Source organism: Remersonia thermophila, chromosome 1 (assembly GCF_042764415.1).
Source record: "Remersonia thermophila strain ATCC 22073 chromosome 1, whole genome shotgun sequence".
NCBI lineage: Eukaryota > Fungi > Ascomycota > Sordariomycetes > Sordariales > Chaetomiaceae > Remersonia > Remersonia thermophila.
The window spans coordinates 1113026-1138513 of record NC_092217.1 but is presented as its reverse complement, the minus strand read 5'-3'; the positions used below and the strand labels follow the sequence as shown (position 1 = coordinate 1138513).

At 60.2% G+C, this 25488-nt stretch overlaps 10 protein-coding genes across 10 annotated transcripts; 4 read left to right on the top strand and 6 right to left on the bottom strand.

Annotated features, from left to right (window-relative positions):
• Nucleotides 1-1971: 1971 nt before the first annotated feature.
• On the top strand, nucleotides 1972-3423 carry VTJ83DRAFT_326 (uncharacterized protein; the record flags this gene model as incomplete). The annotated part of the gene is made up of 2 exons (XM_071009618.1): nucleotides 1972-2049; nucleotides 2101-3423. 2 exons carry the CDS (start codon nucleotides 1972-1974, stop codon nucleotides 3421-3423), a joined length of 1401 nt encoding a protein of 466 aa, XP_070869679.1.
• A 798-nt stretch (nucleotides 3424-4221) lies between these two features.
• VTJ83DRAFT_325 (uncharacterized protein) lies at nucleotides 4222-4539 on the bottom strand (the record flags this gene model as incomplete). The annotated part of the gene is made up of 2 exons (XM_071009607.1): nucleotides 4222-4314; nucleotides 4504-4539. The coding sequence occupies 2 exons, from the start codon at nucleotides 4537-4539 to the stop codon at nucleotides 4222-4224; spliced, it is 129 nt and encodes a 42-aa protein (XP_070869678.1).
• Nucleotides 4540-5156: 617 nt separating this feature from the next.
• On the top strand, nucleotides 5157-6494 carry VTJ83DRAFT_324 (uncharacterized protein; the record flags this gene model as incomplete). Its single annotated transcript, XM_071009596.1, has 1 exon — nucleotides 5157-6494. The coding sequence occupies one exon, from the start codon at nucleotides 5157-5159 to the stop codon at nucleotides 6492-6494; it is 1338 nt and encodes a 445-aa protein (XP_070869677.1).
• Nucleotides 6495-6729: 235 nt separating this feature from the next.
• On the top strand, nucleotides 6730-8085 carry VTJ83DRAFT_323 (uncharacterized protein; the record flags this gene model as incomplete). The annotated part of the gene is made up of 1 exon (XM_071009585.1): nucleotides 6730-8085. One exon carries the CDS (start codon nucleotides 6730-6732, stop codon nucleotides 8083-8085), a length of 1356 nt encoding a protein of 451 aa, XP_070869676.1.
• An 838-nt stretch (nucleotides 8086-8923) lies between these two features.
• On the bottom strand, nucleotides 8924-10914 carry VTJ83DRAFT_322 (uncharacterized protein; the record flags this gene model as incomplete). Its single annotated transcript, XM_071009574.1, has 3 exons — nucleotides 8924-10202; nucleotides 10295-10691; nucleotides 10743-10914. The coding sequence occupies 3 exons, from the start codon at nucleotides 10912-10914 to the stop codon at nucleotides 8924-8926; spliced, it is 1848 nt and encodes a 615-aa protein (XP_070869675.1).
• A 414-nt stretch (nucleotides 10915-11328) lies between these two features.
• Nucleotides 11329-12338, bottom strand: VTJ83DRAFT_321 (uncharacterized protein; the record flags this gene model as incomplete). Its single annotated transcript, XM_071009563.1, has 2 exons — nucleotides 11329-12086; nucleotides 12170-12338. 2 exons carry the CDS (start codon nucleotides 12336-12338, stop codon nucleotides 11329-11331), a joined length of 927 nt encoding a protein of 308 aa, XP_070869674.1.
• A 946-nt stretch (nucleotides 12339-13284) lies between these two features.
• Nucleotides 13285-14868, bottom strand: VTJ83DRAFT_320 (uncharacterized protein; the record flags this gene model as incomplete). The annotated part of the gene is made up of 1 exon (XM_071009552.1): nucleotides 13285-14868. One exon carries the CDS (start codon nucleotides 14866-14868, stop codon nucleotides 13285-13287), a length of 1584 nt encoding a protein of 527 aa, XP_070869673.1.
• Nucleotides 14869-16538: 1670 nt separating this feature from the next.
• On the bottom strand, nucleotides 16539-18805 carry VTJ83DRAFT_319 (uncharacterized protein; the record flags this gene model as incomplete). Its single annotated transcript, XM_071009540.1, has 2 exons — nucleotides 16539-18599; nucleotides 18698-18805. The coding sequence occupies 2 exons, from the start codon at nucleotides 18803-18805 to the stop codon at nucleotides 16539-16541; spliced, it is 2169 nt and encodes a 722-aa protein (XP_070869672.1).
• Nucleotides 18806-19514: 709 nt separating this feature from the next.
• On the top strand, nucleotides 19515-20127 carry VTJ83DRAFT_318 (uncharacterized protein; the record flags this gene model as incomplete). The annotated part of the gene is made up of 3 exons (XM_071009529.1): nucleotides 19515-19547; nucleotides 19798-19987; nucleotides 20057-20127. 3 exons carry the CDS (start codon nucleotides 19515-19517, stop codon nucleotides 20125-20127), a joined length of 294 nt encoding a protein of 97 aa, XP_070869671.1.
• Nucleotides 20128-21428: 1301 nt separating this feature from the next.
• On the bottom strand, nucleotides 21429-22391 carry VTJ83DRAFT_317 (uncharacterized protein; the record flags this gene model as incomplete). Its single annotated transcript, XM_071009518.1, has 1 exon — nucleotides 21429-22391. The coding sequence occupies one exon, from the start codon at nucleotides 22389-22391 to the stop codon at nucleotides 21429-21431; it is 963 nt and encodes a 320-aa protein (XP_070869670.1).
• Between the last annotated feature and the right edge of the window lie 3097 nt (nucleotides 22392-25488).

Here is a 25488-nt window from a genome sequence, read left to right as displayed (position 1 = left end):
ATCTCCAGGCCTTTTGGAACAGCACGCAAAACCACGGGACAAAAAATTCATTTGCCCGTCTGACATGCAGCATTCCAGTTGCGCTAGGTCCAACGTCTCGTAGCCCGCAATGCGACCGAACGCCTGCGGGCATGGCCCCCAAGAGCAGGAGCTTCTTGGCTCTAATCCTCCGGGCTCCAGGAACGAACGGGAACGTTGTTCTCATTGATGCGTCGCGTGCGACCGGGAAGGGATGGCGTTGGCTGTGTGAGCGCTCGCTGTCCTGGCGCATTCCCAATTCCCGCAGGTAGCGTTGGACCAACGTTGAACTGCCGTTCAAGTTGAACCACAGCCAACCCCCGAGCTGTTCCTTGACCTCCACCGTTGGAGCAAGTCTCTGGAATTGCCGCCCCATCCCAGGGTTGGCAACCTACTGCGGAGAGCTCGCTGCGCCGCCCGAAGGCGAGGTAACCCAGCCATTTCCTAGCGCCAGCGCCGACGTGATGGCATGCCTCCAACGGCGGTCAATCATCGTCGAACACGCGCCTGTGGCCTTCGTATACACTCTCCTTGGCGCATAACATCTTCACAAGACCTGCGGAGGGCGGCTGGTCCGTGGACCAAGTCCGAAAGGCGCAGCGACCATGTGTCTCCCAGCGCGAAGCTACGGTACCTCGTTATTGCGACAATGTGCCAGCCGCACCGGAGTCGGTCAAGTAGGTAGATACCGGGAATCATCCAAGCCATGTATTTTGTTCACCGTATTGGCAAGCTGTATGACGCTGGCTTAAGCTTCACCAAAGACGATTCACTAGCCATTGCCCTCCGGAATGTTGGTCAAGCCGCTCTCACGGAGGCGGTTCGTCGGTAAGGTTTGCCGCCCCGTACGCCGCTCCGAAGCTAAACGTCGGGACGGAACGATTCGCATCGATGTGCCACCCCGCCCGCATTCTGTTCCTGCGTCTTAGTGGTGTGGTGGATAGAGTACCTTAGACATCCAATGAAACAGAGAGCCATCGTAGGAGGTCCGGCGTGGGGAATGAGAACTCGAGATGAATGCCCATACCGACATGTTTCCTTTTTCCCCGTTGCAAAGAGACCTCAAGGCCCACTCTTGAGCCTCACACATCTATGTAGGTGAAATAGTTATTGTCGATGCTAGGTCTTCGCTGTTATATTCATCCCATTGCACAACGGATGCACCGGGCACAAAAAGACTCCACCCGAGGATTCGGGTCTCAGGATGCAAGCTTCAGCTCCCAAAGTGTTGTTTGAGTCCTGGCATATACTGCGTAGTGTACAACTCCAAGGAGCTCACAAAAATGACTGAATCCCGTCAATTTCCTAGCTCATTTCCGAGACGAGATTGAGTTTGCAGGCCGATATATTTTCTCGCCTTGAAGATCCAGGAACCCGAGGAAGCGGGGGCAGCTTGCCCCTTTGTGAGCTAAGTGACGTGGGGATAGCATCACCAGGCGAAGGAGGTCAGAACCGAGAACACCGGTGGAGCAAAACGTTACCAAACCGAGAGCGCAAGTTAATAACTACATACTAGTTATACACAATTTGTTCCATTCACAGGAGATGGAATTGCTGCGCTTGTTGAAGCAACTTCATGGTCTTGATAGCCTCCTTGATGACCATGACACACCGCCAGGAAATTCAACAGACTCAGTTCCCAAATGGAATTGGCGTGTCTCTCCAGCCAATCTTATGAACCTTGACATGCTAATTGTTTTGTTGTTTCACATCGCTTTTTTTTTTTTTTTTTTTTTTGCCACCCAGCCTCCAATACCTAGCCGGCTGCACATCGTGGCGCTTCTTGGCCTAACGCTGGGCGCCGACCAAGCTTGAGGAACGCAGGCCTCACACTTGCATGAGATCACCAAGTTTGTTTGCCTGTTTATTCAGCTCGTTAGACTTGCCTTTCTTGCTCAGAGACGTCGAGCTATTGCACAGCTTCATCGGCATCGTCAACTCGGACACTTCACCATGGCGGATACCACCATGCTCACTATCCGAAACTTGACGATCACTCCTCTGACGCTCGTGCTGGCTGAGCGCCTCAACGTTTGTCCGAACCCCAGCTTGAACCTGCTTAATGGGCTAACCAAGCTCAAGTCCTGCCTGGGTGGCTCACAGTCATCAACGGAGAGGCGCGAGGGCCCAGAAAGACAAGACCTCTCCGACGTGGTCCTCGAGCCCTTCTCCGAGACTCAACCACCCATCCAACCTCCCCGCCCCGAGGACCAAAATGTCCGCCTCCGCCTCACATTCGAGGATCCCAGCACCGGCCACCGTTACAGCTGCGAGATCCCCCCTGCTTCCCGCCGGAGCCTCGTCCTTCAACCCCACCACCAGGAAGACGCCCCCCCAAAGGAGGCCAAAGAGCTCACTGCCATCTACCTCCCCCACCACTCCTACCTCACCCTCTTCTCCTCCGCCAACCTCTCCTGCTGGATGTCCACCCTCTCCTCCTCCCTCCCCCTATCCGCCCTCTCCATCCCTGGCACCCACAACTCCCCCACCTGCCACGTCGCCCTCCCCTCCGTCCGCTGCCAGGCCGTTCCCGTTCTCGACCAGCTCAACAACGGCGTGCGCTTCCTCGACGTGCGCGTCTCCTGCCCGCCCTTCAACGGCGGCGGCGTCAGCAGCAACCAAAGCCCCAACACCCCCTTCCCCGAGCTCAACCTCGGCCTGGTCCACTCCGCCTTCCCCGTGGCCCTCTTCGGACGCAAGCGCCTCTCCTCGCTGCTGTCCACCCTCTACGGCTTCCTGTCTGCCCACCCCACCGAAACCATCCTCCTCTCCCTCAAGCGCGAGGGAACCGGCAAGGGCACCGACGCGGACCTCGCGCGCTTTGTCCACAGCCACTCCAGCGCAGCCGGGCCCGAGCGGTGGTACACGTCCCCGCGGATCCCCACGCTAGGCGAATGCCGCGGTCGCGTCGTCCTCGTCCGCCGATACGGCCTGCACGACTCCTCCGTCCCGCACGACGAGGCGGGCATTGACGGGTCGGCGTGGCCCGACAACGTGGCCGATGGGATGTGCGGGAGCGGCCGGATTCGGATCCAGGACTACTACGGCGTGGGGAGTCGGGCCGAGATCCAGACCAAGATCCGGTTCGCACAGGAGGGGTTGGAAAGGGCGGCGCAGCATGTGCACGCGCCGGGGCCGACGTTGCCGCTGTTTATCAACTTTTTGAGTGCCAGCAACTTTTTCAACGCCAGCTGCTGGCCGGACAGGATCGCGGTTAAGATCAACCCGTCCATGATCGAATATTTGTGTATGAACCACGGGGCGCCGCAAAAGGGACCGGGCAAGTTAGACGTCGGCGACTCGGCGACGGGAATTGTCGTCACGGACTGGGTCGGCCATCGCGGAGACTGGGACCTCATCAGGTGTATCGTGGGATGGAATGCCAGGTTACAGCTACAGCAATAGAGAGCTCGGCTGGGCCAGCATTTCTGTCTCACGGGCACAGAGGGAGCTGGAAAACAAAGTCGAGGAATACGTATCAACTGTGAGGAGGAATCCATCAATTTCTGCCTAGACCAGGAAACTATACCAAACTCGACCATGTCCACCACCAATGCGCCTCAGGTAGCCAGTCGAACCTGGGACTGATGCGAGTTAGCAAAGTCCACAACCAGCGTCATGAAATGACTCGACCGTGATGAACCTCATCAGTTCTCCAAGGTGAAATTTGTGTCTCATCAGGACGAACTCAGAAAAAGTAGGTCTCAAGAGTGGTCATCCGAGAGGTGTGAGGCGAGAAGTAGGGTATTGCTCACCTTCCTATGTGTAAAGGCGACAGCAAAGTGTTTACAGCATTACCTATCGTGATGGTCAGCAAATGCCCATCAGACATGCTTTCAAGCATCATGCAAATGCGTTGAGGTCAAGTCAAGCTACACCAGCTGTTAGCTCAAGCTCTCGGGAACGCAGCAGTAGGGAAAACCATGCAACGTACCTCATTAAATCAGATTTTGTGTTTATGTTCATCTCCAACCCATTGGGCGGATCAAACAGTGTGAATAACGAATCATCATTTAACCAGAAGCTAGGCTGTCACATTGACATGTCGGAAAGAAGCATTACCTGGGACGGCGCGTCAGTCAGCAATCCAGTCCTCTCTTCTCAGAGCATTGCATGCGCTGAAAACAATGGCACGATCAGATGACGAGTTCTCAGCAAGAATTTCTCTCCGGCCCACTCCCACAGGGTGTACAGCCCTGCGTTTTACGGGAGGGGCGGAAAGGCTTCGCTTATGTCCGCCCGTTCGTTCAAAGTTTCGTCATGTGCTGGAGTTGGGTGCGAGCATCTCCGGCATACCTGCAGTTGCCTGTTAGCCAACTGGTTGCGGACAGAAAAAGTTCAACAACAGAGCATTGTGACAATCCACTCAGACAAGGCTGAAACTATTTTGATTCCACATCGTATATTCGGCATGAGGAATTCCCTATAATTTATGTTTGTTCATCACAGGATGGAGGGGGGAGAAAAGAAAAAGGATTGACCAACCTTATGAAATGGTCGTGGTTCAGAGCACCGAGCCATGGCAGCTCTGAACCACGCAAAGAAATCGAAGGGAGCGCGAAGCTCTCGAATTGGTCGGTCAACACTGGAGAGTCGGTGTTAGCAGCGGTCCGAAGTCCGAGTGCAGCGGAAGAAACCGGCTCGTCGATGTGCTTCTCAGGGTAATTCTAGAGTAAATTGGAGTCCCCACGGGCTAGGTCGGAGTTGGATTGATCGATTCCTCATCATAGGAGCGTGGGATGCAAGAAAAAAAGATGGTTGCTTACCTTGTTGACCGACCTGATTTTGTTGGTCGTGATGTTTGGGAAGAGGAAGTGAAATGGAAAGCTGTGTGAGCTCGAGAAAATTTGGAGCTTGAGAGCAAAAAAAAAGGCGACGGGGTGTGGGGTCATTACGATAAGATAAAGTTCAGCTCCTGGTTAAAAGCATCACGACCCCAGTTTATGCAACTATCTACTTTGTCGAATCTTGGAATGGATCTAGCCGTGGCGATAAGCTTATCCGATAAGATCCGAGGCGGCCTCCCGCTTCGTCATCAACCCTCCCTCCTCCTTCTCCCCTTTTCTCCAACCTCAGCCGTCCAACAAACCTTCAGCGCCGAGCACGGCTCTGAGTTTACGGATCGCTGACCCGTCACCATGTCTCCCATACGGGGGATGGCGCCCGTCTTGGTGCGTGCACTACGTGCGCACCTACGACTGGCCACCGACATGCTCAGGTCCAAAGTCGCCTCTGCCACCCGCCAAGTCAACAGCGAGCTCCAACCTATCCTGGTCCGCACCGGCCATGCCAAACAACCCATCCACCCCGCTGCCTGGCTGCGCCAGCAGAAGCGTGCCGGTAGCAAGAGATGGTTCTCATCGGCCAATCTCTCCTCCACCGTCCGGCGCTTCATCAGCTCCGTTGGCCATGCCAACCCGCAGCACGGCGCCCGCTTTGACCGCTCCAAGCTCCCGTCGTCGACCATCTCGCGTGCCGTTTCTCGGCTGACCGGGCGCGCCCCATTCGCCTCGACCCTCCGACCGAATCTCACAGGCGGCACCCTCGGCCGCACCGCCGGCGGCTATGCCATGCCCGGCTGCGGCCGCATTGGCGGGGCTCGCCACTTCTCTCACACCCCGGCCTCCCCGGCCCAGGTGATTCAGAATGTCAGCCAGGCGATGCGGGCCTTCTGGCTCTCGGGCCAGCGCGCTCACTTCGACGGGTTCGGCCCCAACGGCGAGAAGCGGTACCGTGCCGTCAGCGCCAAGCACGAGGCTGCCCGCCTCGCCATGGCCAAGACCATGATGATTCACCGCTCTGCTCCGGGCGCCTTTGTTGACTTCAAGGTCAGCCCCACCGTCACGGCGCTCAGCCCTCTCGGCGCTGCCATCCCGTTCGCTACCGCTGAGGCGGCCGCCACCCCGTCCCTCCACACCGAGGGCTTCCTCGACGTCCTCTCGGTCGACTTTGCCCGGGCGCTCAAGGACCTGGCTGCTGTCATGACTGACCTCAAGACCCTTTCCGCATTGGGAGACTTGCCCGTCAGCATGATAGGGAGCAACATTCTCCGTGTCCGGTTTCCAGGAATGGATGCCGACACGGTCGAGAGGCTCTGCCGCGACGTGGGCGTGAAGCGTGGGGTGGTCGGTCAGGATCCGGACTTTGACACGAGCCCGGCCGTTGACATGGCCCTCCGCTTCCCGTTCGCGCCGGATGCGAGCCCTTGCGACGAGGAGACCCTGACCTCGCCAGGTGGTTCGCTGAGGTCGCACGGGTCTGCGCCGTCGTCGGACATTGAAGAGATGTTTATTGTCGACGAGTACGACGATAACCCGTGGATCCTCTCGTCCGGGTCGGAGCCAGAGGGATACGGTAGCATGTCACCATCAGCTCTGGGCAGTGCAGGGCCGGCCCGGTCCGAGGATTTCGAAGGCCTCCAGGGCATATACCGGTTCCTTGAGGAGTGCGATCGCGCTAGGTCACACTTTCGCTAAGGATTATGCGGAGACGACTGATGAGGTTGGGTTGGATTGGCGTCTTAGGGGGAGGGTATGGGTAAACTTTGGGTTTGGCATGATGCGAAGGCCGTCGCTCCTTTTTCTCTTTCCTATGTCTGATTTTTGAGACAGTACTTGCTTTTCCCAGCTCGAGCTGATGCTCACTCGGCATGCATTCAACCACGAACATCACAGATAGCTCAACAGTTTGATAGTTTCGGTTTGGAATACAATGCATTTCACGAAAGCAACGAAACCCGAATCCAAAATGCCATCGATTCCTGCTCGCAACGCCATGCTGCCATATCTCCTGTTTTTTACCATCGGCTGCCCAACTCCTCGGTCCTCATCATCAAACATCAACCAGCTTCACCACCTGATCCGCAACGATGACGGCTCGCTCGCTCTGAACAATGCGGTTTCTCTCTTCCATTTCTGCGGCCCCCACATCCTTCCCCATGCCCTGGGCATCAATCAACCCGTAGAAGCCATTCCTCGTTGCTTTGTTATCACAAACATCGACGGGGTATGCGGGTGCAGGGACTTGAACGCGGGCTGCTGGCATCGAAGCAAGGACAGGAGCGACAGGATGGTCATGGCCCGCCTCCGCCACAACCACTTGCTGTTGCTTCTGATTTTGCTTCTCCCGCGACATCACCTTGTGCCCACCATCTGCGGCCTGGCCCTTCGACTTCTCCGTCGCTCGCGCCCTCCCCGTCCTGCTCCTCCTGTTCCCGGTGCTCGAACCTGTCCCGCGTTCGTACCTCTGCATGCATCCGCCGCCGCCGCCGCCGCCGCCGCCGCCGCCAACAGCGGTCGCCCTAGGAGCACCGGCGGCGCTCTGCGGCGGGCTCACAACGAACCCCATCTCCCCGAGCAGCCGGACCGCCTTCTTGATCTGCTTCTTCTTGACAAACCGACGGGTGAGAGCGGTGGGCTTTCCTTTTCCGTGTATGTTCCCACGCGCGTTTCCCGGGGCTGCGGGGTCGGGATTGCGACTGGCTCCTCGCGTAACTTTGTCGGTGCTGAGTTGATCATTCTGCAGCGCGGGTTGGGGAGAAGAAGAACCGGCTCCTCCGGGTGTGGTGGGGCGCGAAGCCGGGGTCGACGGCTTAGCCTGAGGACCGGACGTTGTGGGGGGACTCTGCGAAAGGCTGGCAAGGGACGAAAGGGTCTGGCTTCTGCATGTGTAATCAGAGCCGGCGCCGTCTTGCGTGGGAGTTTCTGGGGAGCGAAGGGCGTTTGGGGTTCCGGGTTCGCCCTGTTCTCTGGCATCGAAGTCTTCACCTCCCTCAACCGCGGCCGTTCTTCGGACTTGGTCGGCCGGGTCGTTGCCGGTGTCTACCAAGCTTTCATCGGACTGGAGAGTGTGGCTCTGCTCTATGCTGTCGCCATCGGGGGCTGCGAGTCCGGCGCCAGGGCTGGGCTGCTTAGAAGCGGTCATCGATGTCCACCCTGCCATTGCATCGATGTTAGCCGGTGTGGTTCAACAGCGCTGTCACGCTCCTTACAAGCAGGAGTGCCGCGTAGGCCGACGCTCATAAGGCCCGCGGCGGTCGTGGGCATGTCATCTGCGAGAGGGGGTTGAGCAGTGTCAGCCTGCGGACTCGAGGGCTATGTCGTGCTCGCTGAGCAACTGTGTCTCGACCTTGGTGGGCAGGGTAGTGGTTATCTACAAAGCATCCTCTGCTATAGTCCCAGGAGGAAAGAGATGAGGCAAACATACGTAGGTATCGGCATTGACTTTCCCATTTGCAAGCTCCACGACGGCACCAAGCGCGGCAGTACGCAGGCGGCGGGGTCTTCGTTTCGGCGGCAGGAGTTGTGAACCTCTGAGAAGCACCCGGCTCGCCATGTTCCTTTGGATCAGAGTCCCTGGTTCCGGTGGACGGGTTACAAACGATAGGAGGATCGGCGGTGTTGATCTTGATGGAATATGTCCCTCGGGGCGTGGATGGGCCCTTCTGGCTGTACTTGCTGACGGTGCCGAGGTTTTGGAGGCCGTGTGTTTGCTCCGGAGAGAGCTCGCGGGGCACGCCGACAAGTTCGAGCCATTCTGGGAGGTCGTCCACGGGGATCACCGGTACCGATTGGCCCTGTGGCCGAACCAGGAAGAAGCGAAGCCCTGGGGAGAGAACGACGGACATGGCGTGGTTAGGTTGGGCTGAGTGCTTAGGAGATCAGAGACGCTGCCCGCGGAGGAGAGGTCCGAGCTAGCGATTTGAGAGGTTGGATATCATGATCAACACAAGAAATCTGGGGCCCCAAGACCGACTTTAATACGCCTTCTTTGGCATGGAAGATGAACCATTTATGCAGCTTCCCATCCACAATCATGACAAATCATCTTTGCCAGCCACCAAAGCAGCTACCACGTTTGCCGCAAACGACAATCGGCCTCTTGCGTAACCACGGGGACGTATCCCCTATTTTCTCTCCACCCGAATCTTGGCCTCCATCCCGTCCACGCAATACCCAAACTGTCTCGGCCCGTCCCTCAGCTCAACCTCTCTCTTCACCCACCTCCCGCCCTTCGCCTCCAGCTCCGGCGCCGCGGCCTCCTTGGGCGGGCCTTGTTCCGCCCGTCTCTCCCACTCCGCCTCCAAATCCTCATCCTCGCTCTCCCCCTCGGCCTCGTCAAACCCGGCCACGGGATCCCACTCCCCCGTCTCCCAGACCAACCTCACCTTCAGCGGGTCCAGCCCAAACACCCTCCCCACGAGCCCCTTGACGGCATAGATGTCAAACGACTTGGGGACCTGCACCGTCTTCTTCCTCGCCTCCTCGCCTTCCTCCTCGCCGCCGCCGCCGCCAACGACGTGAAAATCAACCGTCACCAACCTCGCCTCCAGGAACCCCGGATCCACCTCCCCCCTCCTCACGACCGCCGGCTCGCCGTACGCCTCGCACAGGTCTTTCCACCGCGGGTGGCGCGCCAGGATCTGCCCCTCGGCATCGACCGGCGCGGCGGCCAACTGCCGTGCGATGCGCGAGAGGTAAAACATTTCGGCGTCGGCGCGGTCGGCGGCAGTAATCGAGCTGAAGTTGAGGACGCGGAGAGACGGGAGGCGGGCGATGGTCAGCATGAAGGCCTCGTCGGATTTGGAGACGCCCTTGCTTCCTTCGCCGGCCGGCTGTCCGGGGGTTGGGACGCTGCCGTTTGTGGTGGTGGCGGCGGTGCTGTTGTTGTTGGTGTCATCGATGTCCGGGTCGGAGTACAACGGGTTGTGGGTGAGGCGTAGTGAGGCGAGGCCGGGAAATGCGGCCGGAAGGCCGTCGACGAAGGACCAACGGGTAATAGCGTTGTAGGAGAGGTCGAGATACTGCAGGTTAGGGCCGAAGATAGGCAGTTCTGCGGAGGAAGGGGGCGTGATGGCGGAGATGCGGTTGCCTTTGAGGAAGAGATTGCGCAGCGCCGAGAGGGAGGCGAGGGGTGCGAGATCGGCGAGGGAGGTGAAATCGTTGAACTCAAGGTGGAGGGAGACCAGGGTGGAGGCGAAAGGCACCGGAGGTGTCGGGGTGAGAGAAGATAGCTGGTTCGAGCCGGCGTGGAGGGCGGTGAGGGAGGGGAGCCTGGAGGCGACGTGGACGACCTCGTCCCATGACAGCAGCGTATCTTCGAGGGCGAGCTCGGTGATGCCATCCAAGGCTCCGTTTATCGTGTTCAGGGCGTCATCATGAAGGACGTCTTGGAAACGGTTTCCGCTGTCGCATCGTTAGCGTCCTTTGACAAGCCGGTGGCCCGACGAGCGGCTTGGGAGCCCTGTCGCAAAGACAAGGCCCGGCGCTACACTCACTTGGCTCTCAAGCTCCTCAGCGCCTTCAGCTCGGCGCAGATGTCCACGACCGGCCCGAACTTGACAAACAGGTTTCTGCTCACATCCAGCTCCTTGATCTTGGGACAGGTCTGAGCAATGGGCGGCTCGCTCCCGTCCGGCAGCGAAGCGCGGTCGATCTGCAGGCCGTCGAGCATGACGTACTGCAGCTCGTCCAGCTGGGCCTGCTTGCGGCGGATCTTGTCGAAGCCAACCTCCTCGGCAACCTTGCCCGAGAAGACGATCTGGACGGGCGGCTTCTTGTCCTCGTCCGGGTCGCCGGCATACTTGTGATGCAGCGCGGCGAGGAAGGTCTGGGGCGCATCCGGGGTGCGCGTCGGGCGGACAAAGGAGGCGGCGGTGGGGGATTTGGATCTGCCTGAGATTGGTGTGAGCTTTGGGGAAGCCAAGGGGGCGATGCATTGCATACATGTGAAATAACGGACGCCCTTGTGCTGGCCGTCGTGTTTTCCTCTAGAGGGGTCATCCCATTCAACCCCGAGCCAGGAGCCCGATGTGCCGGCCACCTCGCCCACGTAGCGCACGGTGCAGAGGGCGCCGTCGTACGAGCGACGCTCGCCGATCCGGGCATCTGGCGGCATTTTTGAGCGGGGATGACGACGGCGGGAGCAAATGCTTTGAGATTCTGTCCTTGTTATTTATTTATTTAGTGCTTTGTTTTATTTGTTTATGTAAACGGGTTGTGTTTGGTGAACGGGTCAACTTCAGGCAGCAAAGATTGGGGGGGGGAGGAGGAATGTGGAGGTTTCTCTCGTCGTCTGCATCCAAACAGGTAAATAGGGTCCGTCACATTTTCACTCCGTTGTTGGACGGCTGATATTTTCATCACAACACCAACACACTCATAAGCATGTCGAAGAAGGGAATGGATCATGTCGTTTCACATCAAATCGAAAAAGTTATGACCCAGCAAAAATAAATCATAGCCATTAAATCATTATTTTTACAGCCCGTCTTCACGGGTAACTGGGGGGTAAGAGATGGCCCCCTCCGCCTCAGAGCTTGCCCTTGGCAGCAACCTCGACCTTCATCAGAGCGCGGCCGTTGCTCAGGCACACCTTGTCGCCGTTCTTGACCTCGAACCTGACCTCCTCCCACTCGCCCTCCTTGTTGCCCGTCCTCCACGCCGACGCGACCAGCTTATCCCCCGGCCGGACCGGGCTGGCAAACCTCGCCTGGTACTCCTTGATGTTGGCCGGGTTGCTGCCGCCGAGGTGCTCGAGCAGGCCGTGCGCGGCCCAGTTCCAGCTGTACAGGCCGTGGATGATGACGCCGCCGAAGCCCATCTTCTTGCCGGGCTCCGGGTCCGCGTGCAGCGGGTTGTAGTCGCCGTTGAGGCGGTACAGCAGCGCCGTCTCGGCGCTCGTCTGCGTCTCCCAGGTCGCGTCGGGGGCGCGCTCCCGCGGAGGCGGGTAGCTGGGCGTGGCCGGGCCCTTGGGGCCGCCCCAGTTGCCCTGGGCCACGTAGAAGGACGACGAGATGACGCGCGTGTAGACCTCGCCGGTGGCGGCGTCGACGAGGTCCGTCTGCGTGTCCACGACGGAGCCCGGGCGGCCCTTGTCCCACACGCCGATGACCTTGGTGCGCACCTCAAACTTGCGGCCCGCCGACGTCACGGGGAGCGGCTTGAGCACCTGGAGCAGGCGCTGGCCGTCGACCACGCGCTTGGGGTCGAACTCGGGCACGCCGGGGATGGGCACCGCCTTCTGCTCGGCGTAGAAGTCGGTGACTTCTTGGTTGGTGCCCTTGAAGGCTGAAGGGTTGGGGGGGGGGAGGAAATGCATGTTAGCAAAGCCGTCCATGAACGAGATTCGCCGAGGAGGGCGTGGCGCTTACTGAGAATGATGGGGTAGGTCGGGAAGACGGCGAAGTTGGGGTGAAGCTCGTAGAGGAAGTGAAGCTCCTTGGAAGTGGCGCCGATGGAGTTGGCGAAGAGCAGCGCATCGCGCTTGGTCCAGGAGACCTCCTTAACGGGGTACTCGAAACCGACGCCGGGGCCAGACATGGTGATGATGGTGATGATGATGTGTTTGGTGGGTGACAAAGAGGTGAGTGAGAAGACAAGAAGAACCAAGAAAAAGAGGATGGGTGTCGGGTTTCAAGTCAATTCGCTTAGATTGGGATGTTGATGCCAACAGAGCCGCCCTATATACGTTTCGTCTCTTACCCCGGATTTTGGTCCGGGAAGGGAGGGGGGGAGCCTATTCCCCCGGCTAGCTCGCCGCCCTGTACTTCGTTCGGCGGGGGTATCCCGATGCCGATGCCGCGAGCCGAGGTTCCTGGGGCCTTGCTGGGTGGAGCAGGAGTCCAGCCTCCCCCCGGAGCTGGGTGTCAGGGGCACATACAGCCAGACCTTTTCCCTTTTGCCGCCGGCCCCGGCCCTGTCCTACCCTAACCCTGGATTGGTCGTAGCGTATGAGTAGTTGGTGATTTCTTCTGGATTCGTGTTCCCTCACCCACCATCTCGATGGCGTCATGCTTGAAAGCGGCACTCTCAACTCTTCCGTTCCATTTGTCAGATCTGGGAGCTACGTACGGTGCACCTAACAGTACTTGACATCAACGTAGTATGGAATCCAAGACATTCAAATGCTCGTGGCGTTGGCGCAATGCGTCTTGAATGGGTGGGGTAGGCAGCTCATGCCAGCGCGTGCTGAGCTGAGAAGGGGTCACATACACCACAAGGACCATCTCACCAGATGGCTTCTCTTTTGACCAAGTGTCACCCGCTGGACATAGGAGGAGGATGTTGGTAGCTGACAGGGTATCTCTCTCTCTTCATTTCTTTTCCATGTAACTCATACCTGGATGCACCAGGTGAAGCGGCGGGCCTAGCTCTCTTGCACGCTTCCCGCTCAAACACATGGAAATCATTACGAGTCCCAGCCGGGCACTGTTCACCGTCACGCTTCACAACTCGGGAGTGCTGCGCTCAGCCCCTTGTCCAACTGCTACCCTCGCCTCTTGAACTTCTTCGCCAGCATCCCTTGGGGGTCGTACCCGCCCTGCCTATGCTTCTGCCCGCCCTCCCTGCCATGCATCTGGCCTCGAGCGTTCGTCAACCCTTTCTTGTCCCCGTGCCTGCCGCCGTTCGCCGCCGGGTTCGAGTCACGCATAGGCGACTGCTTCCCGCCATGTATCAAAGCCTTTTCCTTGCCCTTGAGGCTCTCAACCTTGTCCTCCAGCTTGCGCTTGTGCGCACGGAGCTGTGCCTCCTTGGCAAGGCTCTGAGCCTTCGTCTTTCGCGGCATATCCTTGGCGTCCTTGCCCCTGCCCTTGCCGCTCTTGGTGTTGTCGTCATCGTCGTCCCCGGCGGGTCCGATCGCGCCCCTCATCTCCAGCGGCGGAGGCGGCTGCGTCTGGCGGTTGCGAAACCGCGCAAAGCTCCGCGCCACGTGTGCCGGCTTGGGCTTGCGACTGTCATAGACGAAGTCGTCAAAGCCCAGCGGGTCCGTCAGCATGGAGTGGACCACGCGCTCGTGGTAATCCATCTTGTCTAGCGACTTGTTGCTGCTGCTGCTGCTGGGAGCAGGAACAGCCGCGGACATGACGGGGCCGCGAGGCGAGGGCTTGCTGGCGGTGCTGGCGGCGACGGTGGGTGACGGGGCGGCGGCGCGGCGGGTCCCGGGCTCCTCGGCCCGCTTCTCAGCCTTTTTGGCCTTCTTCTGCGCCATGGGCGCGGACTCTGTCTTCGCCGCGGGGCCCGGGACCGGCTGCTTCACGGCTGCGGGGGCGGGGACCTTGCGCTCCTCAGGGAGCTCCTTCTTCGCCGCGGGCTCAGGGCCCTTGGCCTTCTTGGAGGGCCGGGGGTCCTCCTCCTCGGCGGGTGCCTTTGTGGCGGCGGCAACAGAGGCAGCGACATCCTCGCTGTCTGGCGAGGGACGCTTCCTCTTGCCCTCTTGCCCCTTGGCGGCAACCTTGGGCTGTGCGACGGCGGCAGAGGCGGTGGTGACGGGGGTCTCGCCACCAGGGGTGGACGAGCGAGAGCGGCGGAGCGGAACGCCGGCGCAAAGAGCTGTCAGGATGAGGCCTGACTCCTCATCCGACGACGACTCGTCGGCCTGGATCCTCCGGAGGTTGGCGATCCAATCCATGTTGGGGAATGGCCGTCGCGATTTCCTCCAGAGGTGTCGGCGCAGGAAAAAGAGGGCAAGCGCACGCTCAAGGTTCCGATGACGCTTGAAGAGCTTGGCAAGCTGGGCTGGTGACGCCTGCTTGCTGAGAAGGCGGGAGACGAGGGAAGAATTGGTGAGGTCGACGGGGGATTGAGCTCTCCGCGAGGAGGCAAGAAGGCGGTAGATGTGCGAGACGCCGAGTTGGGAGTTGCTCAACGCCTTTTCGAGACGGCTTGCGACGATTTTGGGATCAGCTTCTGGCGATACCGAAGTTCGAAGTCCTCGCCGCCGTTGTTCGAGGTAGAGTTCGAGAGCAGAAGCCTTGGTTAACGGGGGCCTTTTGTGCGGGTTTGGGCTTGAGCGGCGAGCAGTGCCCGCAGCACAGGCACTGCTGCGCTCGGTGCTATTGTCTGAATACATCTTGAATAGCACGAGGTGATGTCAAACACTCGTACAATCGCCCAACAATAAGAGAGGGCCAGGTGGGAAAGGGCCAGAGATGAAACGAGACGAGGCTCAATGAGCGAGAAACTCAATTAGGTCCTCAAAAAATCGGGTCCTCATCACTATTCATAGGTACCAGAGGGAAAAAAAAAATAGCGTACACAATAGTGCAGCTCAGGAGAATGCGAGTTGGTGAATACCCAACTTATAACCTCAACCAGCGAGGTCAACAATGGTAATGGTTCATGACAAACGGAACATGTGGAAGGTTGGAAGTTTTTTTTGGGGAGTCCCAAGAGTTTGTCCTGACGTTGGAGATCGGCGCTTGGCGCCGGGGGTCCCGTTCCGCCGCTGCAAAAGTGTCTTGGTACCTGAGGTAATGTTACAGGTAACAGTTACAGAAATTTTGTATCGGGGATGTCCGATTCTTCCACCACGAACATCTCTGTCGTGTGTGGCCAAAACCCGCAGCCTTGGCCATGCCATGTTCTGCTTGTTCATTGTCGGATTCCAATTTCCGTGCGTTTGGTTACCAGATGGTCCATGTTTCGGGGCCGTTTGCTGCATGCCATGCCCAGCCAACAGAAGATCACCAAGTCGCGTCGACATCACCTGGCCGTGCCCATCTTGGACAGCTCATTACACGGCTGGCAGCTTCAAGGCAAGCCCTCGGGCGGCAGGTTGCAGGTCGGGCATGATCCAGCCGTTCAAAAGCTGGGGATCTAGGTGTTTTCGGGCTCCCGGCTTGGGCCAGCCTGGCCGAGCACCGATTCACCGGGAAGGGATCAAACTGCATCCAAACAGAAGAGAGCGGGAGAGGGCGCAGGAGCGGGAGCGGGAGCGGGAACGATGGAACGTTTTTGTATTGTGAACTGAACTGAGGGCATAGGGAGTGTAGGATGCACCAAAAGAACCCCGAAAATGGCTTCCTGTCCGCGGGAGGGCCTGGGCCGTCAAGGTCAGACGGGGTCCAGACACCTTTGACCTGTCGAAGCGATCCAGGCTCCGAGCTGCTGCTCCTCCCAACTCGTCTATCGCAGGCGCCCTAGATAATTTCTTGTGCTGTCAGCTTCCTGTCCGGTTCACGGTCCAATCGGGAGGAAACAAGAAACAATGAAGTATGTGTTGCGTTGGCCGTCAGTCGCATGTGATGATGTCCACAACGAGCCCCCCCGGTGAAGAGAAGGCGCTTGAGAATTGCAGAATTCATGAGATAGCTCATCACTGGCCGCTTGAATCTAGATGCCTGAGATGCTGGAAAGCAAACCATAAACTTACCAAAACTGCCACACGCACCAAGTGTGGGTGGGTATTGTTGGCTGCTTCATGCAGCAACGCCAACGAGGTTTCTGGTGAGAAAAAGAGAAAGGGAAGAAATTTGAAGCGTGAGTGCAGGGGTATGTTCATGTGTGCATGTACGCAGCATGTGGGGGGTATACAAAATCAAGGGTTAGGGTAAGCTTTTACAAGTCTCCTGTACTCACAACAACAAGCCCCCCCCCCCCCCCAACTCAAACTGCCAACATCGACACCCACAACGCCCTCTGTACCTGAAGCAGAATGCATTTGGCTCAACATTCATCTCCGCCGTCAGAACAAGTAGAGACACCCTGACCCTGACTCACCACGCAGCATCATCCCAGGCTTCACACCACCGCCCCATCCCCCGCTCCCACCACCTCCAACCGATTCACCAGCTTCTTCACGCTCGCCCACTCCTCATTCTTCAGCTCCTCCTTGCCTCCCAGCTGCGTCCCGACCTCAAACACCGTCACCGCCCCGTCAATCCCGCCGGCGGCCAGCCTCTTCCCTTCGCTCTGCTCCCACGCCACCTTGTTGAGACTCTTGCTCAGCATGGTCCTGCCGTCCTTCCGCGGGCTCGGCGAGATGCGCGCCACGGGCTCCTCCGTCTCGACCGTCACGTCCCACAGCTCGAGCCAGCCCGCACCGTCCACCAGGGCGAAGACGCCCGGCTTGACGGGCGACCAGGCCGCGTCGTAGACCACGTCCTCGCGGACGATGTCGAGGAGGGGGGCGACGGCGCCGGCGTCGAGATGGGAGGCGCCCCCGCTGGCGCTGGCGCTGGCTGTAGCAGCAGCCGTGGCGGCGGCGGCCGCCGCCGCCGCTGCGGCAGCCGCCGCGGCGCTCGAGTTGGCGCCCGCACCGGCGACGCCGACGGAGGGCGCGCCGGCCACCACGGTCGACGTGGCCGCCGGGGCGCGCACCTTCCACAGCTTGACGCTCCAGTCCAGGCTCGACGAAAGCACCAGGTCCCCGAGGTCGACGGGCCCGCGGGCCGGGTGGAACGAGACGGACATGACCGGCGCGGCGTGCCCGCGGTACGAAACGCGGGTGTCGACGCCGGCCTTGGCTCCCGCGCGGTCGTAGCGGTGGCACGGGTAGATGGTGCCCTCCTCGGTGCCCACCAAGAAAAACGTCGGGTCAGCCTGGGGGAAGGCAATGCACGTCGGCGACAGGTCGTCGTACTTTGCCGGCAGCGGTGCCGACAGGGTCAGGGCTTCTTGGGGCTGCGCGAGCATGTCGACGGCCCAGCTGCAGACGACGCCGTCGGTGGAGCACGAGATGATGTTGTTGGCGTTTTGCGTGCCGACGATGTCGATGCAGTAGACGGGGTGGGTGTGGCCGGAGCCGGTGAGCGGGGTCTTTTGCACGGGGGCCGAGCGGGCGCGCGTGTCCCAGAGGAGGACCTGGCCGCTGTACGCGCCGCCGATGACGAGGTTGGGGTGGAAGGGAGAGAACTTGGCCGTGAGGATGTCGGATTGGGCGTGGAAGACAAACTCGGGGCGGTCGCGCAGGTGCATGTTCCAGACCTGGACGATGCCGTCGGGCTCGTGGGGCGCGGTGGGGTTCTTGGTGTACGAGGCGAGGAGGAGCTCGGGGAACTTGGGCGAGAAGTCGATGGAGCTGACCATGCGCTTCTTGGACCACCTGTCGTCGAAGAACTGGGCGATCTCCTTGACCTTCCTGCGGCCGCGGCCGCCCGTGTTGCCCGTCGGCTCGTCGTCGTCATCGGCGTCGCGGACCTGGAGCGTGTAGTCGGTGAGGATGTCGTACTCCTGGTCGAGCGCCTTCTCGATGACCTTGGTGGACCTGTCGATGAAGTCCATGAACTCTTCGGACTGCGTGACGGCCCGCAGCTCGTCCGCGGTCAGGGTCCGCGCGGGGAAGTTTGCCGTGGTCGGCTTGAGCACGCCGTCCGTCATCAGCTCCTTGGCCGCCTGGAGCTCCTCCTCGATCTCCTTGCGAATCTTCTCGCGCAGCTCTTCCTCGCGCTCGCGCTCTCGCCTGCTTGGCCGCTTGCTCGGCGACGAGGTGGCGGGCGGCTCGTCGTCCTCCGACACGGACATGGCGCGCGACCTCCTCGGGCTCGGCCATTCTTCGGTCGTCTGCACGCCTTTGCTGTACGAGTACACCTCCTTCACCGGCGACGGCGGGCATTCGTAGACGGTCTTGGAAGGGATCGTGGAGAGGACCTGAGGCTGCTGAGAGGCGGGCTCGGCGAACTCGGAGGCGTTCTCGTTGCTGAGCTCTCCGGCGCTGAGAACGCTGTTCGGCCGGCTGCCGTAGCGGGCTGGCGTGTTGGCGCCGGTGGAGACGGACACGGGGCGGCTCTCGCGTACCAGGCTTTCGATCAAGGACTCTATCTCTCGCCGGTTCTCTGCGCGATTTGGCGTCGGTGATAGTATCTAGGACAGTCAGCCCGTCAGCCTCGGCGCGGCGGCGCGGCGGCGCGGCGGCGCGGCGCAAAGCAGGCGGGAAGAGCGCGGGGCCTAAGGGAACGGACATCACTGTTGATGCTGGGCCGAGGCTGGCTTTGCCGCAGCTCTCTCTGGCGCTTGAGCTCTGCCAGCCTCGCCTTCTTTGCGAGGATCTCATCGCGGCGATTCTGCATCTTCTCGGATGCTTAGCCCATGCCAGGGCGGTCGGGTGGTGGGACTGGCGGGAGCGAGCCGTCTCGAAGCTCTCGTGGTGTGAAGGGGGGGGGAGGAAGACGGGAGGGGCGTTGTTGCCGGTCGACTTGGGCGGAGTCGGGGCCTTTTGGAAAAAAGAAATGCGGCGTTGTCCGACAGTCGGAGAGCAAACTCGAGCGGAGGCCGTCCAGGAGAAAGCGATGTCGTCGTCGTCGTCGTCGTCTTTGTCGGTTTCCCAAGTCGGTCGGTTCCTGGAGGCGCGTCGCGATGCGCCCGAAATCCAACGACAGGGGTGGTTCATCGCTTGTGCCTGTGTAAGTGCCCCACTTTGGTGTTTCTCGTCACCTGACTGGCGCTTGGCAAGCCTCCTCTTTGGGGGAGGGGGGCCGGGACTGGACTTGGACGGGGAGCTTCCCACAGCGGAGACGAGGCAGAGCGGGCGCACTGTGGCACTGTGGCAGTCGGCGAGCGAGTGTGAATCAGGTGGGTCCCAAGGTTCAACCGCGAGAATTTCCGAGCTGCCCAAAACTTGCCTCCATCTCTGATCCCCAAACCCACCGACGAGCCGATCCCATCGACGACGACAAGCCCCCCTCAGGACCCATTGACGCCATCAATTGACCGCCCCAGCACCCGGCGAGTCCATTTCCACCCAGTCCGAGATCGACCCTCCCCGTATCATCAGTCGCGATGTCGTCGGCGCCGTCCAAGTCCGGAGTGAACGTAAGTGCCGCGCCAGCACTGCCCGATGCGATCGCCCGCCTGCTCCCGGTCCCTGCCGCTCTCCCTGTGGTTTTGAACATGGGGGATTTGTGCCTCGGGGCCTAGAGTCTTCTAGAGCCTGCTTGGGGGAAAAGGGAGAGCGCGAAGGCGGGGCAGGGACCGGACGAGAAGGCAGTCCCCTACGAGCACACGCACAGCCCAGCCCGCCTGGAGAATGAGACCCGAGTCGGCTAACGCGGTTCCAAAAAAGGTCCTCCGGTACACCGCCCTCGGCCTGGGCGTCCTCTACGGCTTCTCCCACCAGCGGAGCATCACTGCCGCGCAGAAGGCGGCGGCGGCGCAGCGCGAGTACGAGCACAAGCAGCAGTTAATAAACCAGGCCAAGGCGGCCTACGCCAAGACGAAGCAGCCCGCTGCTGCCAGCACTGCCGGCCAGGAGGGTAAGTTCTTTATCGCCTAACCTTGGAGGCCCCCCCTTGGGGAGAGCATGTGATACTGAGACTTGGCAGTCGTCACCGATCTGACATCACCCAACTTCGACCTCGAGGCCCTGATCGAGCACTTCATGAAGCAAAAATAAACGGATACTTTTGCTGGTGAGGGGAGCGGAGCTTGGGAGCCGAGTGGAGGAGGCGTGGTGGGCAAGATTTAGAGCGGGGTGGGCACGACAATGACACCGGCCGAAGAGAAGCGGGGATGGGGAGGGCGACGAACGAGCCCGGCTCAACCACCACCGCCGCCATCGACTCGATAGAAGCCTGGGAGAAAACGGGGTTGCGTTGGCGGGGGAGCGGTCGAGGAAAGAAGAAAAAAAGACATGCGGTGCGTCTGCGAGCTACGGCCATCGGGACAGATGGCCGAAGACTGCTGCAGGCGAGCCAGGCATGGTGTACTATTGCGTATCTCCGTCGCACACCACGACATAGATTTTCTTTTGTTTTGTTGTTGATATCGTTCCGATGTAGGGTCATGCGGGCTGCGTGTGAATCGTGTACGTTACCAAAATTTGAGGCAGGTTGGCATGCGTGAAAAGCAAGGTCTCTCTGATTTTGCTCATCCGGCAACACGCCATGGGACAATATCCCAACCTCCACTTCGACAAGATGGATGACGTCTTTCCACCCCCCCCCCCCCGGGAGACCTCCCCCCTTGCCATGCCGGCATCCGCGGAGATTCATCCACGGTGCTCCTCCCTTCGTCACATCCTCCTGAAACAAGCTTGGATGGGTGACGTGGTTTGTCAACGTGCTTCGGGCCTCAGGGCAGTTGTTGGGTATCGAGAGGGTGGGGATCACATGGCAGGCAAGCGTTTCTGAAAATGGCGTGCGACCAACTTCCACCCCGCAACATGACCGAACGCTGAGCCTACCGAGAGGCAGAGCAAGCATTGAGTCAACTGGAATGCATAACAAATCCGGCCGATGCAGTCACACAAGAATCTTGGTAGCAACAGCAGCAGCAGCAGCAGCAGTAGTAGCAGCAGTAGCGTTGGCAACTATCAACAAAAACTCCTCCCATATCCCATTCAATGGTATCCTCCCTGTTCCAGACCCTAGGTAGATGCTGTAGGAACAACAAAGTCTTTGAGTAATAAAATGTTAAGCTTAAGTATGTTGGTGTACTCTTCTCCTTCTGCCATCCTGTCCCTTCGAGCCGCCCCCTCCCTCCGGCACAAGCACCGGCAATAGGAAGCAAAGCAAAGCAAAGCACCGCCGTTTTCCGCCCTCAAAACTCCTGTGTCCCTCTCTCCCTCCCGATCCCAACAGCGAAAAAGACCCCGGATATCGGAAGAGCAAATGCGAAGGCGAGCCGAACTCGCGATCGGGTTGCCAAGACAAGAAATTAGCTTCGTTAAGGTATTACAATCGCATTCCGGCCCCCCTACTGCGCCGCGCTGCTCGACGGCCCGGCAGCCTGCGGGGCCCTCAAAACGTCGGCGTACCGAATCTGCGGCCGGGAGGCGCCCGAGGCGGTCGGGGGCCTCGCGAGGGCGCTGCGGATGATGTCTCGCAAAAACTCGGGAATCTCGTCCCATCGCCCGGCCCGAGCGGCGGCCATCATGCGGGCCGGGAAGAGGTCGTCGGCGGTGAGGGGCGCCGAGTGCGGCCTCGCCCCCAGGGGGAATCGCGCGATCTGGTCGGCCACGGGCGGCAGCTCTCCCGACTCGATGGCGTACTTGATCCAGTTCTCCCAGTCTTCGAACGGCATCGAGCCGATCCCCGACATGTTGCGCAGGGCGATGTGCTGGCGTAGACGCTCGTTGTTGAGCCGGCCGCGGGAGCTTTGGATGGGCTCGTCGCTGTCTTCTTCCTCGTCCTCCTCGTCCTCCTGCTCTTCCTCCTCGTCCTCGTCGTCTTCCTCTTGGGCGTTCTCGTCGTCCTCCGGTATCGCGTCCTCCTCCGTCTCCTGTGACGCGGCACGCTGCAGGGCCTGGGCCGAGTAGGGATCGCTCGGGTCGGCGTAGTTGGGGAACCCGTCGGCGGTGGTGTCGCGGATGCGGATGCCCTGGTCGCGCTCGAAGCGCTCCTTGGCCCACTTGGTGCCCTCCCACTTGGTCAGGTTGGAGATCTCGGCATGGGTCAGGCGAAGGCCGTCAAAAGCGCGGAAGAGGCGACGATGCCAGGGCCAGCGGCTGAGGCGGATGCGGTGGATCGGATGTGTGTAGTCGAGGCCCGGGTACTTGGCCTCGGGGGTGTCGAGGTGGCCGTAGAAGGAGTGTGTCTCTTGCCGGACCTCGAGGATAAGATAGCGTTGCAGCAAGGCATGGAAGTTTTGCGGGTCCGACTGCCGCGGCTTGGGGAACATGTACTCATAAATGAGCTCTTCTACCGGGCGGCCCTTCATCTTGGCAGTGTCCCTATTATTATAAAAGCCGGCAAGCGGTGTTGTTCCGGGGCGCTGAGCGGGAGACACGGCGTTTGATAAAGAGGGAAAAACGAAAAAAAAAAGGAGGCGTGTTCGACCACGAAGTGCCGGTACCAAGAAGATAAAGGAAAGAGAGGCGTCGTTGGGCTGGGCAGAGCAGTGAGATGGCGGTGTGCGTTGGTCAAAGAGGTTGCTCGCCGGGTGGTTTGTCGCTGTCGCCCGGTGGAGTGGACGCTCCGAATCAGTCCCACACGGCCCCGGGTCAGGCTGGGGCACGCTGAAGTGGCAGGCAGGCAACCTGGAAGACACAGTCGATCTGGAACGGGGTCGGCCGTGAAAGAGAGAAAGATCGCCTCTTCGATTCCAAGCAAAGCAGGGAGCGAGAGACCCAAAAGTTGGTCGGCAGGACAAGTACCTAGGTACGGCGAAGGGCAGAGAACCGGGAAGAGGAGGAACCGTCTCGGCGGACCCCGGGGGCGTCTTATGCTTTTGGCTTGGACGGGCAGGAAGCTTACGGGGTGTGCGGGCTCTGCCCCGTAATGGGCCAGGGGGTGTCCAGGTCGCTGGGTCGGCTGTCGGGTCGCGGAGGTGGGGGGGCTTTGGCAGGCCACCAGGATGGATGCGAAAGCGGGTGGTGGGTAGGTGGTTAGGTAACTATTGCAGTGCGGAATCGAGCTTGATAAACACTTGGAACACCAGGCCCAGCAAAGAATACCTCATGTAGTACCTGCTTCAGGTCATCTCGCATGGACAAGGAGGAACCTGATCGAAACGGGTGGGCGCAAGGCTCATGGGCTGGAAATACGTAGTTACACGGCACACAGCGCTGGATGATCGGTCAGCTGAACTCAGCTCGGAGCGATCCTGACGAGACGTTCCGTCACCCCATCCAAACCCCCCCCCCCCCCCCCAGACTCCCACAGACCCCATGGTCATGGTGCAGCCGACCACCACGGAGCAATGCATCTCAACCAAAACTTGCGAGCTCGGGTGAGCCAGAGACGGCTGCCCGCAAGGCGGCCAGAGCCAGGGATGGTGCTGGCCACCTCCGAGATTAGGTGTTCTCATGCCATGATGAACTCGGCGCTGCGCTGCGAGATGCATGTCCCAGATCTGCCGCCAACCTACGGTACCTACGACACAGCAGAAGATGCTCGGCCTGGCTCACGCAGGCCCCGGTGCATTTGTGCCTGACCCTACTGGTACCACTCAACACCGAGAAGGGAGGGGACGGCCACACTTGTAAGGCCACGACAGCGCCGCCAAACGCCTAGATGACATTGGAGAAGCGATCGGGCAGGACAAGATGTCATGCCACGAGGACCGGGGTCCACATTCCAAGGTCGCTGGGGACTCCCCCCGCCCCCCGCGCCGCGAATCACATGGTTACAAGGCACCCACTGTGGAAGGGGACCCGTGGATGATACCTCTCCGGTCCGGTTCGCCTCCATCAATTGTTCCGCTGACTGACAAAAGGTCGGGTCCGCCCTGGTTCGGGACTCCTGTCGCCATCCGAGACGTTGCATTTTGAAGACTCAACCCCCGGCCAGGATGACTGTATGCTTCAACGTCAGCCAACCAAGCTGTAGCAACGTTCATGGCGACACCAAACATCTAGGACTACGTATCTCGGTTCCAACGAAGAAGCTACGGGACCCGACCGGCCGGCCGGCTGGCTGGCTGCTGGACGCCATCCTTCCTCTGCGCGGTGGGCTACGCTTTCAGGCCCGCCTCGCCTCGTCCTCCCCCAATCTTCACCTCCCAGCCTACAAACGCGCAGTCGAGCATCTCGGACAGGCCGGACAAGACGGCCTCCTCGGGCGGCGTGCATGGGCGCCTACCCCGCCGACCATCCAATCAGCACGTCACGGCACCGTTTGGGCAAGCCGGCGCCAAGGGGTCGACCTTGCGGCGGCCTGCTCTCCACCGCCGGCAGCGACAAGGAGGGAGGGAATAAAAAAGAGACGGCATCGACGATGATGCGGTCGTTGGTGGCGAGATCGAGAGCGATGCTCAGGCGAGATGAGGGAAAACCAAAGCTTGAGTTGCGGACGTATGCCTCTTCTCGCCCTCGCCCGCCGTCTCTAAAGCATAATACACAGTGATACAGTAACCCGTTCTATTCTCGTAAGCCGCCCACTGGCGCCACCGTGCCAGAAAATCGCATGGAAACGCCTCCCTGCCGTTTGCTCCCACAGCCATGGGAAAGATGCACATCATACTAGTACATGGCCATCACTTCCAGAGAAAAAAAAAGCAAACCCCTGGATGGGACGGGATCTTGGGGAGGCGGATAGGATCTCCTGTGCCACCGCCGCGGCGCGCCGTTCCTCTGGGTCACCGCACTCTGGACCACCAATGTCAGCGTCGGCGACAGTGCGGGCTTTCTTGGTTCCGACGACCCGCCACCTGCAGCATGCTGGACCTGCTATCGAACAGCTTTTACTGAGCAAAGCAGGCTCACCATAACCGTCAACGAGATCCGGCCTACCTAGACCGGCCGGACGAGGTGCCTGGGCCCAGAGCCCCTTTTTTGATTCCGAGCCCCGACATCGCTAACCCGGACGCGGCCGGCCGCGCACAGCGAACCCATCTCGCTGGCTGCAACGCCGCCCAACCCCGACCTAGGTCCGTCGGCAGCCCGCCGTACCGGGCCTCGTGCTACGTTGCAATTTTATCTCCCCGCCTCTCTTCCCTTCTCCTCTCGACGGTGTAGAGGATCCCATCTCCGCTGCAGCGGTTATCGCCGGTGAGATGCAACGGAACTGCCAAGCACGAGGTGATTTCAGTTCCCTACCTAGCAGGCCAGGCCGCCCATCTGGCCGCCTTGCATGTTACCCGCAGCGACGGCGGCGGCGGCGGCGGCGGTGGTGGCGGCAGCAGCGTCCGACAGCATGCGGTCGGTTGCACCAGCAGAAAAGAAAAAAAAATCAAGGCTTCATTCACCGCCCATTCCGACCATGGCCCGCCGCGCCCGCCCGGGCCGGACGTCCGTCCGCGAGCGGTTGCAGGAGGAAGCAGGACGAAGAAAAGTCTCGCCATCCACCCGGCCTTGCCCCGGCCTACCAAGATGACC